Source organism: Nestor notabilis, unplaced genomic scaffold (genome assembly GCF_000696875.1).
Source record: "Nestor notabilis isolate BGI_N333 unplaced genomic scaffold, ASM69687v1 scaffold14073, whole genome shotgun sequence".
In the NCBI taxonomy this organism is placed as follows: Eukaryota; Metazoa; Chordata; class Aves; order Psittaciformes; family Psittacidae; genus Nestor; species Nestor notabilis.
The window spans coordinates 164,007-177,292 of NW_009923472.1; the positions used below are offsets into that span (position 1 = coordinate 164,007).

The window sequence follows — 13,286 nt, forward strand, 5'->3', positions numbered from 1 at the left end:
TTAAGCTGCTTTCATTAATTATATGGTAACAGAGTTTGCAGAGATCAGAGGAACAGTAGATTTAATGCAGCTTGATTTAATATTGTGACTGATGCTGTCTCCCTTGGTATTCTCATTAGCAATGAGGAAAATGTGGTCTAAATGGCAATAGCAGAAAGATAGATACAGATATAGAACTGATTGGAAAACTACTGAGTAGTTTCTCATTGTACTGAAAGAGCATTATGAAGCAGGCTCCAAAGGCATTTACCCAGTAATACTCTTAAGGTATTGTCTTGATTGATGGAACAGCAATTTTGCTTCCTAAATTCAAAGATGCTGATCTGATGGGTGATGTAGGTATTTTAGAATAAGAACATCAGAATGCAGAACCACCTTGATGAGTTGGGAGAAAAACAGATGCAATTCAGTGAAGGTAAGTGCAAAATTCTCGTTAAGGGTCATCATCTGCACAAGATGGGGGACAGTTGGCAGTGGATTAGAAGTTGAATGTAAGAGGAAAACGTCATTGTAATGTCCACTTTTAGCCGTAACAGGTTAAGAACAAAAGTCTTTCTCAGGGAAAGTGTTTTCTAGCTCACAGATTTTTAACAACCAAATCCTTTCTTTAGCTGTTTAATGAGCTTGTTCAGGAGCAAGGTCCCAATTTGGACAGGACATCTGCCCATGTTAGTGGGATTAAGGAACTGGCTCGTCGGTTTGCCCTCACTTTCGGCTTGGATCAGATCAAGACAAGAGAGGCTGTGGCCACACTACACAAGTGAGTGGTGGTAAATAAACTAGATTTTTATATTACCTCAGATGAAACCTTTAGCTCAGCCTCCCTTTTCTAAAGGTACGGGATCTTAACTGCTCCTGGAATAGTTATATAGTTTTGCTAGTTTATGTAGAAAAATGGTGGGGGGTGTACATGTGTACTAGCTGCTACCTAATTATTTGTTGGGATTTATTGGATTGGCTGTGTTCATCTATCTCAGGTAAAGCCACTGGTATTATATGTATTTGTGTCGACTGTATCTAACAGCTGGAAATGGTTCTTTATATCACACCACTGTAGATCCTGTAGGCAATGAGGGCTTTTATGAAAAGATACACAAAAAATGTTTTGGAATTCTAATTTTTTAGGTGGATCGAAGCTTGTTATGTTACTGCTGCAGAGGAAAGTGTAGAAGGGCACTGCTGAATTCATATTATGACTTTTCCCGTGCCATAAAAAGATTAAAATATTAAAGTTTGCTGTCTCAGAGACTAAGTCGTTAAGACTAAGATTAGCAAAGCATGATCAGAATGCTACCAGGCACCTCCCTGTACCAAGCAGAAGAGAAGTTGAAGACACACGTGTGTCCTTATTAGATAATGTGAAAGTAAATTGTTTTCTTTAGTCTCAAACGATAAAGCAAAGATAAGGCAGAGGTGCACATACCAGTGTTCTCATAAATCAATTCTCTGACTCTTAACGCAAAAGGTCTTGTTGTATCTTACGTATTATTCCTATTGCAAGCTTCTGCTTCATGCAGAATCAAGAAAGAGCCCACTGGCTATTCCTGCTAAGGCAGAGCTTGCAGCACCTGACAAGTTCTTAAGCTGTAGTAAGTCCCTTCTTAGCACGTGACTAGAAGTATGTTGTCTTTGAGACTGAATCTTCGCAAATCAAGAGGGAACGCTTGACTTTCCCTTTGTGCAAAGCACCTGTTTGCTAGCAGTGAAGAAGAAAAAAGTTACAATGCGATGTAAAGATACAAATAATTCCGTAACACGCAAATCTTTTTAAATTTTATTACACATGTTTGAAAATGTTACTATTTCCTTACTGCAGAGATGGCATAGAGTTTGCCTTCAAATATCAGAATCAAAAAGGACAAGACTATCCACCTCCTAACCTTGCTTTCCTTGAAGTGCTTAGTGAATTTTCTTCTAAACTCTTGCGACAGGATAAAAAGACTGTGTAAGTAACGCTCCTTTTCTTCCGTGGGTTTTGCTGGGCTCTGTTAATCACTGTACTGTGTGGTTAAATTCTCTGATATGAGGTTTTCATGATCTAACAGGGTATAGGAGGTCCCAGTGGGACATTCCACATACATAGTTATTCATCGTTATGTATTGTAAAGTAATAAAAATAAATGAGAAAAGGAGATTCAGATCCACTGATGAGGTGTGTTTGAGACCTCACAATACAATGTTCCTTAGAATTTCCCATGGGGCACTGAAAATAAAAACCTATCTTTTTCCAGGCTAGAATTAAAAGGAAATTAAATGTTAGCAATGCAGGACATTTACAGGCCTGTAAACACCACGGTTAACGTCTGTTTCTGTTAGATACTTACATAAAATGTAAATGTATATTTGTTGTTTAGTTTAATATATTGAGTTAAACTTGGAAATAATGGTTTGTCAAGGCTTCTGTTACTGGCACAATAGGATAGAGAAAGAGGCTTGGAGAGGACGCTTGTTGGTTAGGACAGAGCAGGGTGGTGGAGAGCTGACAGGCTAAAACAAGCAGCCTGACTTTGATGTGGTAATTACTGCCAGTGAAATCAGAGATATTGTTGGTAAGATCTGAATAAAGGAGCAACAAGCACTGTGTTATGAGCAACATTTGAACAGACTGTCAGGAGGGGCTGTGGATACCAACACAATGGGCAAAGAGAAAACTACATTATTAAGAGCAAGCTCACAGGATGGACATGTTGTCAATATCACTGCATACAGAATGCTGTACATTTATGTTATGTGGAAATATCCAGGATTTGGCTGCAGCACAGAAGTAATAAGGGAAAAAGGAAAATGTCTCCGGTCAAAAATCAGCCAAGCACTACATGCCCAGCGTACAACTGAGTGCTTTGAATAGCTTTATAGCTGTTTAAAAAGTTCAGTTGCCATAAATCTTATGATTTATTGTTACAGATATCTTTCCAGTCAATTTTCTGACCACAGTGAGTGTAAGTCTTGCATATCTACTGTAACTACCTCAACTGACTCTGTCAAACTTTTCCGTAGTTCTTTTGGAAGATATTTGTTTTAAAGGACTTTTCTATTAGGGTAAACAGTTGTGAATACTACAGCTTTATGTGTGTTATAAAAAATGGATCTTTATTAACTTTGTATAATTTTTAACATATACACACTTGAACCAATTTAAATCTTTTATTGTGTCAGTCATTTGTCAATTCAGCAAACACAGTAGAAGAAATAGGTGAATGAGCTTCAGAACTGGATGATCCAGTTGGGCTAGCTTGGCACTCAATTTCTGACACTGCTTTTCATTGTTATATCCTTGAATCTTGTCAACCTTTGTCCTTTTCTTCAGGACAGGACTTAAGGATAATAGGATTTTGTGACTATCTTCCTAGCTGAACCGTAGACTCTCTTGTATCTGTTGGTTTAAGTGCCATTATCCTAATTCCTGTGAATTCCAATTTTGTGAAGCTTATCCTTCATGCAGAGTCATCACCCTTTCCATAAGTTTCTCCAGTGTCTAAAAGTTAAAGTTACATTGTTGTGTACATGACCTGATCCTTGAAATTAAGTGCTTCAGGAGTTCTTGTTCCTTTGCCTTCTATGTGGCCATTTCATACTTGTTCTTGAAGGTTCCCCACTCATTGGTGCCCACATACACAACCACTGGCTTCTTTCACAGGACTGTAAAGATTGATGATTTTAATTGTCTTTATTGAGGTCATCTGTCTCTGAACTATTTACTTTTGCTGAATCTGAAGATCAGTGAAAAGAAATAGGTCCTTTAGTGCATGGTTTATCTGATCTTATCTGCTTTAAGATAAATTCAGACATGCCCTGGATTCCATTGGCTGTGGTGACTATGAAAAGAGTCAAGATAACTTGATTATATGTAAAGATTTCTTCTGGAGATACCTACATTCCTTTCGTTGAGATACCTGTCATGGTTGCACCCATCAGGCAGTGGCTGCATTGCCCATAGTGCTTCACTGACATTACATACTTGGCTATACTCTGGAGAGTTGATTTGCCCTTCTCTGTAGCATGACTTCTCCAATCCTCAGGGACCTCTTCCCCCTCCCTCCAAAGGGGTTGCCTATGAACAGGAAGGTACATGACCACCATCTGGTGGAGAAGTCCTGTGTACAGGATCCTTTACCTCCTGCCCCGGCTCCATCTCCTCCTGCCAAGTTACTGTCCCTAAATTCAGCAATGGACTGTTAGTCTGGACTGTTCTAGAATAACCCTGAGAGTCTTATGAGCACAGTGCTCCCTGTCTCCCACAAGTCCTTCAGCTTGGCTTCCCTACCTCAAAAAGATGAACTGTCTACCCAATATGTTTGCATGTGTCATCTGCCCTTGGTACAAAACACCTTTCCTCTCACAGTTCAGCAAACATTGCTCTTTTGCAGGGTTCCTACTTCCTTTCTGGTTTACTGCTGGCTTTTTTTATTTGGGAGGAGAAAAGCAAGCTGTTTCCAGTTTGGGAATAGAGCAGCATTTTCAGATAGTTTTTCTATCCTATTCATTTATTTGACTTCTTGGTTCATGAGTAATATCCAGAATTAGTGATGGCCATTTATGGGTATATTCAAATCTATGGATTTAATATAAAACTATATATTTAAGGTACCAGACTCTTATACTTAGCAAGGAAACATTTGTACTAAGGCAGTTACAATCACACAAGGCAGATGCAGGCAGGGAGTTTCTGAGGAATTCATCTAGGACAGTAGAGAAGTGAATTGCCCTGTGGAGGCATTCCTTTCCATTTATTTTTCTCAAATAGAGGCTGTTAGCTTAGACTAGACAACTGACTATTGGGTGTCTGAAATGAGATCAGACAGAGCTCAGTGGCGTGTTCTGGCTCTGGAAATTCAGAGTTTCTATCCTTGCTGAAGCTGGTGAGAACTACCACTATCAAGCTCCTCTAAAATGCTGAGCAAAAGTTGTCTCACCTTTGGCATCTAATCAGTAAAGAACTCTAAGTGCTGTAGTTTTTTCTTCCTCACAATTTGGGTATAACCTGTGCACTCTAGTTCTATAAATATAAATTGGATGCAGAAAAACTTCCTATTTTCCATGACTATTCTGCAGATAAATTCTATGAAGTCATGAAACACTGAAGTGTTACGCTATTTGGTATTGTAAAAGAGAAAGAGAATAAACCAGTGCAGGGTTTGGGTGTAACTCAGTATGCACGTAAAAAGGGGAAGGAAGAAGTATTCACAGTATTTCATAAAACAGCAGACAGAAAGCACATGGGGGGGAGGTTGTTTGGTTCCACCCTTAAGTTAACATGTGTGTATTGGATTTCTTCATGGCAATTGGGATAGGTCTTCAACTGTTTTATCAGAAAATGAGTGCTTGTAGAGGAAACCATATTTATACATATATGTGTTATTAAATTAATGAAACATCATGCAGGGTTTATGTTAAGCTCTCAACAATACAAATTGGGGCTGCAGATTAATTAAAGAGGGAACAGTGTGTTGTGCCTCTGTACTCATTGTCTTTTATTTTCAGTCACTCCTACTTGGAGAAGTTCCTGACAGAACAGATGATGGAAAGAAGAGAAGATGTATGGCTTCCACTCATTTCCTATAGAAACTCACTAGTTACAGGTGGTGAAGACGACAGAATGTCTGTTAACAGTGGAAGCAGCAGCAGCAAAGCCTCTTCAGTGAGGAATAAGAAAGGACGGCCACCACTCCACAAAAAGAGAGTGGAAGGTTTGTGTGGATTTAGATTGCCTCATTTTGTACCTATATTGCAGGTTTCCTTTTTAGGAGCCCTTATTGTTTATCGATTAATGCTGAATTATACTATATATTCTGTATGTAGTACAAACAAGACAGCTGCAAGTTTCTCTTGAGCTTGGACCTGTCTTTATGAGAAATACCATTGCGAGTCCTTACTCTTGTTCATCTTCACTGAGATTTGCAGATTCAGAACTAGTAAAAGCTGTTACTGAAGTTGGAAACAGGAGGTGTTTGTTATCTGCTCTATACCTTTCTTAGTCATGGACTTCTGGTTTTCTGCCTATGCTTCAGTCTGGAGCTGTTGGTAATTAACAGGGTGTTAGAGCAAACCTGAGGCAGAAGTTCTGATACAGGTCTGTATTTTTGCAGGACCACTAGAGAACACCAAGACACCCTCTTTTGTTTAAAATGGTGTTGATACCCAGTGCCTGCATCTGTGCTCTTTCTGTGACTTCAGGCATGTTCATTGGGAATTTGGCTATGATAGCACATTTCTCACCAGTTTGCATCTGGTTCATCTGTATGATGTCGTGTATACTTCTGTGAATATAAATTTACCATTTCACTACAGAGTAGGTGTAAGAGGGATCTTTAAACTTCAGGCGTTTTTCCAAGGTCAGTATCTATGGTAGTAACTCCTCAGTAAGGGATCCAATGCCAATCTGCCTGAATATACAGTAATTTCCCAAAATAGTCTTCAAAACAGTTGTGTGCATAGGCACTTCTACAGTCTGGCCCATTCTCCACTAGAGCTTTTGCTGAGCAGTGTGCACCAAGTCCATCAGTTTCTTATAGCCAACCTGGAGTTCAGGTAGATAAAATACCGCTTCCTTTCTTCAGGTTCTGTTTTGCTTCCTTCAGGATGCCGTGATTTCCACAGGATTCAACTGCTGAGGTTTTTTTCTTTTTTTTATTCTACCAATGCCTTTTCTTTTTTCCTGGGAAGTGTAGTAATGTCTTTGTTTCCTTGCAAGGCAAGTCTCAAGTCTTACGACACAGGTTTTAGGCATTGTTTGCCTCATGCTCTTTCATGTCCTCTTTCAATGATCAATAGAAGGAAAATTTGCAACATCTTCCATATGAATTTCCCCTTTCTTTGCAACAGCTCTGGTCCTGAATTTTCCACAAACATAACTCTTTTATAAAGATGTAGGCCAAATCCACGGTTCCCAAAAATTCTGACTGTACAGCAGTTTCCACTGGGAGATCATCTAGCTGCACCCAAGGATTTATCTCTAATGTCACTGTCATCTTCTGTAACCCCAAATTCCCATGTTAGTAATTGGTGACTGGGAAAAGACTGATGAACACTGCCTCCCATGGGGTGCTCTTGGAGGTAGGGTATGGGCATGTCCTTTGCATACTACTGATACAGCTTCCTTCCTCTCCAGTTTGCTCCCTTTGCAAGATGAGCACTGTACCCCACTTAGACCTTCAGTCACCCTCCAAACTCTAAATGTGCTGTCTGAAGTCACTGTTCAGAGTTCACATGAGCCAGACTTCTCTTACTTCAGATGCTCCCTATGCAGTCCACTGAAATGGTTCTTACTAAGTTTCTAAAGATCTGCGCTGACCAGATTTTGGGGTTTATGCTCCAGCCTCAGCTTAGTGTTTAACTGTATCTTGGTTGCTGTGTGCATATGAGATTAACAGTCTTACCTTTAGATTGTAAACTCAATAACTGGGAATTGTCTTTGTTATATGTGTGCAAGACACCCAGCAATATAGGTAGTGCTGTAATGTTGTATTTGCAATGATTTCTGATTGTTAAGTATTTCTACTTTAACTTGTTGTTATCACTGAGAGTAGCTGTAGTAATCCTTCCTTAAAAGAACACAAAATTAAATGAACTAAAAAATTTATAATTTCAAGCCTTTATCCACTTGTTTTAAAAGCTGCTAAACTGTTGAAAATCTAGATTTGGAGAAAGCACTGCAACTAAAATTAAGGGTATCAAAGCATGTCAGCAGCTGAAGGCTGTCAGTACCAATGTGAGGGGTGCCTTCAGAGCTGGCTGAACAAATTCTGACAGTGGCAACGCTGCAGTGCCCGTTATCAGAAATGTGTCATTAACTTAAAATGTCCTTTTTCTAGATGAGAGTCTAGAAGGCTCATGGCTGAACAGGAATGAAAACATACATACTCCAGGGACACTGCAAGCACCGCAGCTCACCTCAACTGTCTTGAGAGAGAACACTAGACAAATGGGAGAGCAGATCCAGGAGCACGAGTCGGAGCAGGGATCTGAACAAGATTTTTTACACAAGTAAGTGTTGGAATTTCAGTATCAAGCACAAAGAGCCTGGCAAAGGAGTTACATGTTCTTTACACAGAAAGTCTTAGTCTGTGGCTCCATATATACCACATTTATGTGCAAAACCTGGAAATGTCTTGGCTATAGCTCAGCAATACTTTATTTTCAGTTCCCAGGAAAAATTTGTTGTCATGAAATCATGGTAGAAGTTCCGTATGTTAAAATTACCTCACAGCATAACTATATGGTTATGGATAAACCTTCCTAGTGTTTGTGCCCGCAGGTTGGATTGAAGTGTTTCTCTGGAAGACCTGTTAGATGTTCTCTTTTCTTGCCCTCTGCCCTTTGTCATAGTGCAGTTACTGGTCTCCAGGCATCCTAAGGATTTCTTGTAAATCAACTCTTCAGTCCAGTTCTAGCTGCTGAGCTGGTATTTCCTGTTTCTGGGATAATTGCCCTCTGCCAAGTTTATCTTGCCCTAAATAATACACAGGTTTTGTCTATGTATTTTTGTCACCCAATTCCTATTTTATCAATCAATCACCTCCATTTAGAGGGGAAAGAAAATGTTGGTTATTAGCTGACAGTACCTTAAGACTAGAGGTCTTCAGAGAATGTTATGATGTGCTATTTCCATTAATTTGAGAATACAGAATAACAATATCTGTTTTGGAGACTATTTTTATAACTTTTATAGCTGAATGTACTGGATCAAGCTGTATTAAAAAGTCATATTACGCTTGCCAGATGAATGAGGTCTCAACCAATGTAGTGTAGTGTAAACCAGCCAGATTATGCCTCTTGGTTTTCCTCCAGATTTTGTCTGCCATGTTTTTCTTGATATATGTTCCCCAGGTTCCCAGTGCTTACTGAACATGCACTCACCCTGCTTGATCCCTGCTTCATCTTAAACTTTCCTGCTTCATCCTGCATTCTTTAATCATAGTTTTTTTTAAATAGAAATAATTAATAATGGTCATTTTTGCCTCTGAAGGTAAAATATTCTGCAAAACCAAATAAAATAAAAACAAAATTTAAAGAAAAATCCAACTAAAGTATCTAACAAAATTATCTAACTAAATTTAACAAAATCTAACAAAATCATTTACCAAAATGGAACAAAAGCTACCAAAACCATCTAACAAACTTAACTAAATCTAACAAAAAAAATCTACCACAATCTAACAAAATCAAACAGAATCAATTAAATTTAACAAAATCTACCAAAAGCATCTAAGAAAAATTAACTAAATTTAACAAGTTATCAAAATCTAACAAAATCTACTAATCTAACCATCTAATGAAATTAACTGAATTTAACAAAAGCTACCAAAATCTAAAACAAAATTAACAAAATCTATCAAAATCTAACAAAATAATCTAATAAAATCTAAGAAAAAAATCAAATCAACTAAATCTAACAAAAACTGCCAAAATCTACCAAAAGAATATAACAAAAGCTACCAAAATAATTAACAAAATCTACCACATTCTAGAAAACCAACTAAATCTAACAAAAGCTACCAAAATACTCTAACAAAATCTAACAAATACATCTAACAAATCTAACAATCTACCACATTCTATCAAAATCTAACAAAAGCTGCCAAAATCTAACAAAAGCTAGCAAAATCATCTACCAAAATCTAACAAAATCTACCAAATTCTAACAAAATCTAACAAAACAATCTACAAAAATATACAATAAAAACCTAACAAGAACTGCCAAAATCTACCGAAATCTAACATAACTACCAAAATAATCTACAAAAAAATTAACAAAAATCTAACAAAAGCTACCAGAAAAATCTAACAAAATCTACGAAAATCTAACAAAATCTACCACATTCTACCAAAATACAAAACCTAACAAAAGCCACCAAAATAATCTAACAAAATCTACCAAAATACACCAAAATCAACTAAATCTAACAAAACCTACCAAAATAATTTAACAAAAATCTAACAAAAACTACCAACATTACCAAAATTTAACAAAACCTAGCAAAAATCTACAATCTAACAAAAGTACCAAAATAATTTAACAAAAATCTAACAAAAACTACCAACATTACCAAAATTTAACAAAACCTAGCAAAAATCTACAATCTAACAAAAGTACCAAAATAATTTAACAAAAATCTAACAAAACCTACCAAAATATTCTACCAAAATCAACTAAATCTAACAAACCTACCAAAATCTAACAAAAGCTACTAAAATCTAAAAGCTACCAAATTCATCTAACAAAATTAACTAAATTTAACAAAATCTAACAAAATCTTCAAAAAGTTACCAAAATAATCTACCAAAAGCTACCACAATCTAACAAAATTAACTAAATTATCAAAAGCTACCAAAAGCTACCAAAATCATCTAAAAAAATTAACCTAAATCCAACAAAAGCTACCAAAATCATCCAACAATATTTAACAAAAATCTAACTAAATTTAACAAAATCGTATTACAAAATTTAATAAAATTGAACAAAATCATTAACAAAATTTAACTAAATTCAACTAAATTAGCTAAATTTAACAAAAGCTAGCAAAAGAATTTTTAAAACTATAACAAAACTTAACAAAATGTAACAAAATCATCTAACAAAATTATCTTACAGAATTTAAAACCCAATTAAATTTAACAAAATTTTTTAAAAAATGACAAAATCTAACCAAATTAACAAAACCATCTTACAAAATTTAACAAAATTATCTAAGAAAATTAGCTAAATGTAACAAAAGCTAACAAAATCATCTAAAAAAAGTCATCTAACAATATTTAACAAAATCTAAATTATCTAAATTGAACAAAATTTAACAAAATCATCTAACAAAATTCTTACAAAAATCTAACGAATTATCTAACAAAAGTAAACAAAATTTAACAAAATTATCCAATGTACCAAAATCTAACAAAATTATTTAACAAAATGCAGCAAAATTATCTCACACTTTAAAAATAATTAAAATAAAATAGTAAAATAATAAAACCTGAGGTTGCTTTTCAAGAACCGCCCTTAGTTTACTACTGTTGCCTTGTGCTGCAATATACATATCAGATCTGTTGCTGTATACCTCTGGATTTAGATGGTGCAGCATTTAAGGTATTTACATGTGGGTTAAGTTAGTGGATGCTAATCAGGGTACATGTCAAAAGCAGTTTGGTTTTCATGTTGTGTGACATTTTTAAATGTGTGTCAGTTACTAATTTGGATCTATTCTTGCTCGTATTTTGTCTGATCTGTGACAGCGAAGTAGGATTTAGTGGTATTCCCACTTCAGGTGTGTCACACTAATGAATGAGCAATGTTGCCATTTTATGTAGCTGGTTTTATTACAAGAATTAAGGGAATTTTTTTTCTTTGTGCACACATTCAGTGAGAGGAAACAAGTTCTATAAGGGAATCCGTAAGACATGTACAATGATGGGATGTGATTACATATCTTAATCTGAAGCACGGCCAGACCCAATACTTGAGTAGATGGATACTGTCTGAACAGCCAACTCAAAACTGTTTGTGTTCTCAGTCATAACTGTGCTTTGTTCCTTAGTCCGCAGATGCAGATATCTTGGTTGGGCCAACAGAAGCTAGAAGATTTAAATCGAAAGGACAGGACAGGCATGAACTACATGAAAGGGAGAACTGGTGTAAGGCACGCAGTGTAAGTGTTCACAGCTTCCTCATCTCCAGACCGGAACCATTTTAGATGACAGTGCCTCAATTTAAATGTCACCATTTCTGGGTTGCTGCCACCAACTTCTGTGACATTTGACCTCTTGTTAATGAAGGCAGAGTAACAGCTCTGTGATGCTGGAATGGACACTGGGCCATGTGGCTCTCTAGCTTCTGCTTCCAGCCATGGCCATAAGCAGGTGCCCAGTGAACAGGGCAGACACAGCACAATTCCCTGCTACTCTCTCCCAGCCTTCAACTTGTTCCATTTCAGGGGGTTCCCTGATTTGTCTGGTAAGTAATTTCCCTATGAACTCATCCAAGTTGTTGCCAGCCTTCCCCTGAAGCTGTTGAGGCTTCTTTCTTCTACATCATCTTTTGCCAAGGTGCCCCCCCAAGCAGCTAATGGAGGGACCACACATGGGTGAATGCTGAAGCATTCTGTTGTACAAAGTGCTTTGGTGCTGATCCAACCCACTCTTCCAGAACATCTTTCAGGATGGGGGCCAGAGGCTCCAGTGAGATCAAGTCCTCAGAGTGTTAGAAACTGGTCTTGGATTCGCTGCTGGATTTCCAGGGATCCTGGCACCAGTGTAATTCTCTTCTGGAAAAGACAAACAAACACAGTGAGGTTACTGCCCTTCTCTTGTTAGGGACAAATTTAATTACTGTTCATAATGGTATCACACAGGACTTGCTGCTTTAGCCCCTGCAAGCGCTAGGTTTGGTTTTACATGAGATTTTCTTCCAGTTAATATTGCAGAAAGCACACTGGCTTTAGTGTCAGCATAAGGATCTATGGGAAGGCATTGAGGGATAGGATTTCTGCATTCTTTGTAATGATGAATATCATGGGTGAGGTTGAAATGACTTTTTCTTTCTCGTTATTTAATCAGACGAGGTCTAATGGAAGATGACGCTGAGCCCATCTTTGAAGATGTAATGATGTCCTCACGAGGTCAGCTAGAGGATATGAATGAAGAATTTGAAGACACAATGGTCATTGATCTGGTCAGTAAATCTTACTAATAGCAAGTTTAAAATGGATGAGAGGTAACTTACAAGGAATTTTAGAAGTGCAAACAAAAAAAATGTCAAGATTTTGAGCCAGATTTCTTGTCTGAAAGAGCAGAAATTATCCAAACGCTTCCTAGAACTTACAAGTACAGATCCAGGAAGGTGAGCTGCTCATCACCCAACACTCTCAAATCTTCAGGGCTGCTCTCCATCCAGTCTCCACCCAGCCTGTATTTGTGCTTCAGACTGCCCCAACCCATGTGCAGGACCTTGTACTTGGCCTTCTTGAACTCCATGGGACTTGCAGCAGCCCATCTCTCCAAGGGCCCTCTGGATGGCCTTTTCCTTGTAAAATAGGAAAAAAAGAGCTGTTTGCATTATACATTTCACCATTTTTATCCTTTCCTATTTCTCCTTTTACATCCAAACAATAAGGCATGGGTTGCTTTAGGACTGGACTAAAGAAAATTTAGGCAATAATTCAGTTGCTGCTGCTGAATACCAAGGTTAGTGCTAGCATCGAATAAGTAAAATCTCTTCACTAGTAATCCAAGGCAAGGAAATGAAGGAATTTGATCAACATGGTGAGGATCACATTTAATCTTACGTTCTTAGGGAAAGA

At 37.3% G+C, this 13,286-nt stretch overlaps 1 protein-coding gene across 2 annotated transcripts in view; it reads left to right on the forward strand.

Annotated features, from left to right (window-relative positions):
- STAG1 (stromal antigen 1) overlaps positions 1–13,286 on the forward strand; it is a 137,435-nt gene that overhangs the window by 122,097 nt on the left and 2,052 nt on the right. Inside the window, exons 27-32 of one of the 2 annotated variants that reach the window (XM_010012156.1) lie at positions 612–760; positions 1,817–1,945; positions 5,482–5,687; positions 7,812–7,983; positions 11,526–11,636; positions 12,544–12,658. In XM_010012156.1, the coding sequence (XP_010010458.1) occupies positions 612–760; positions 1,817–1,945; positions 5,482–5,687; positions 7,812–7,983; positions 11,526–11,636; positions 12,544–12,658 (882 nt within the window). The remainder of the gene's footprint in view (positions 1–611; positions 761–1,816; positions 1,946–5,481; positions 5,688–7,811; positions 7,984–11,525; positions 11,637–12,543; positions 12,659–13,286) is intronic. The other variant, XM_010012157.1, reaches the window with a different exon arrangement.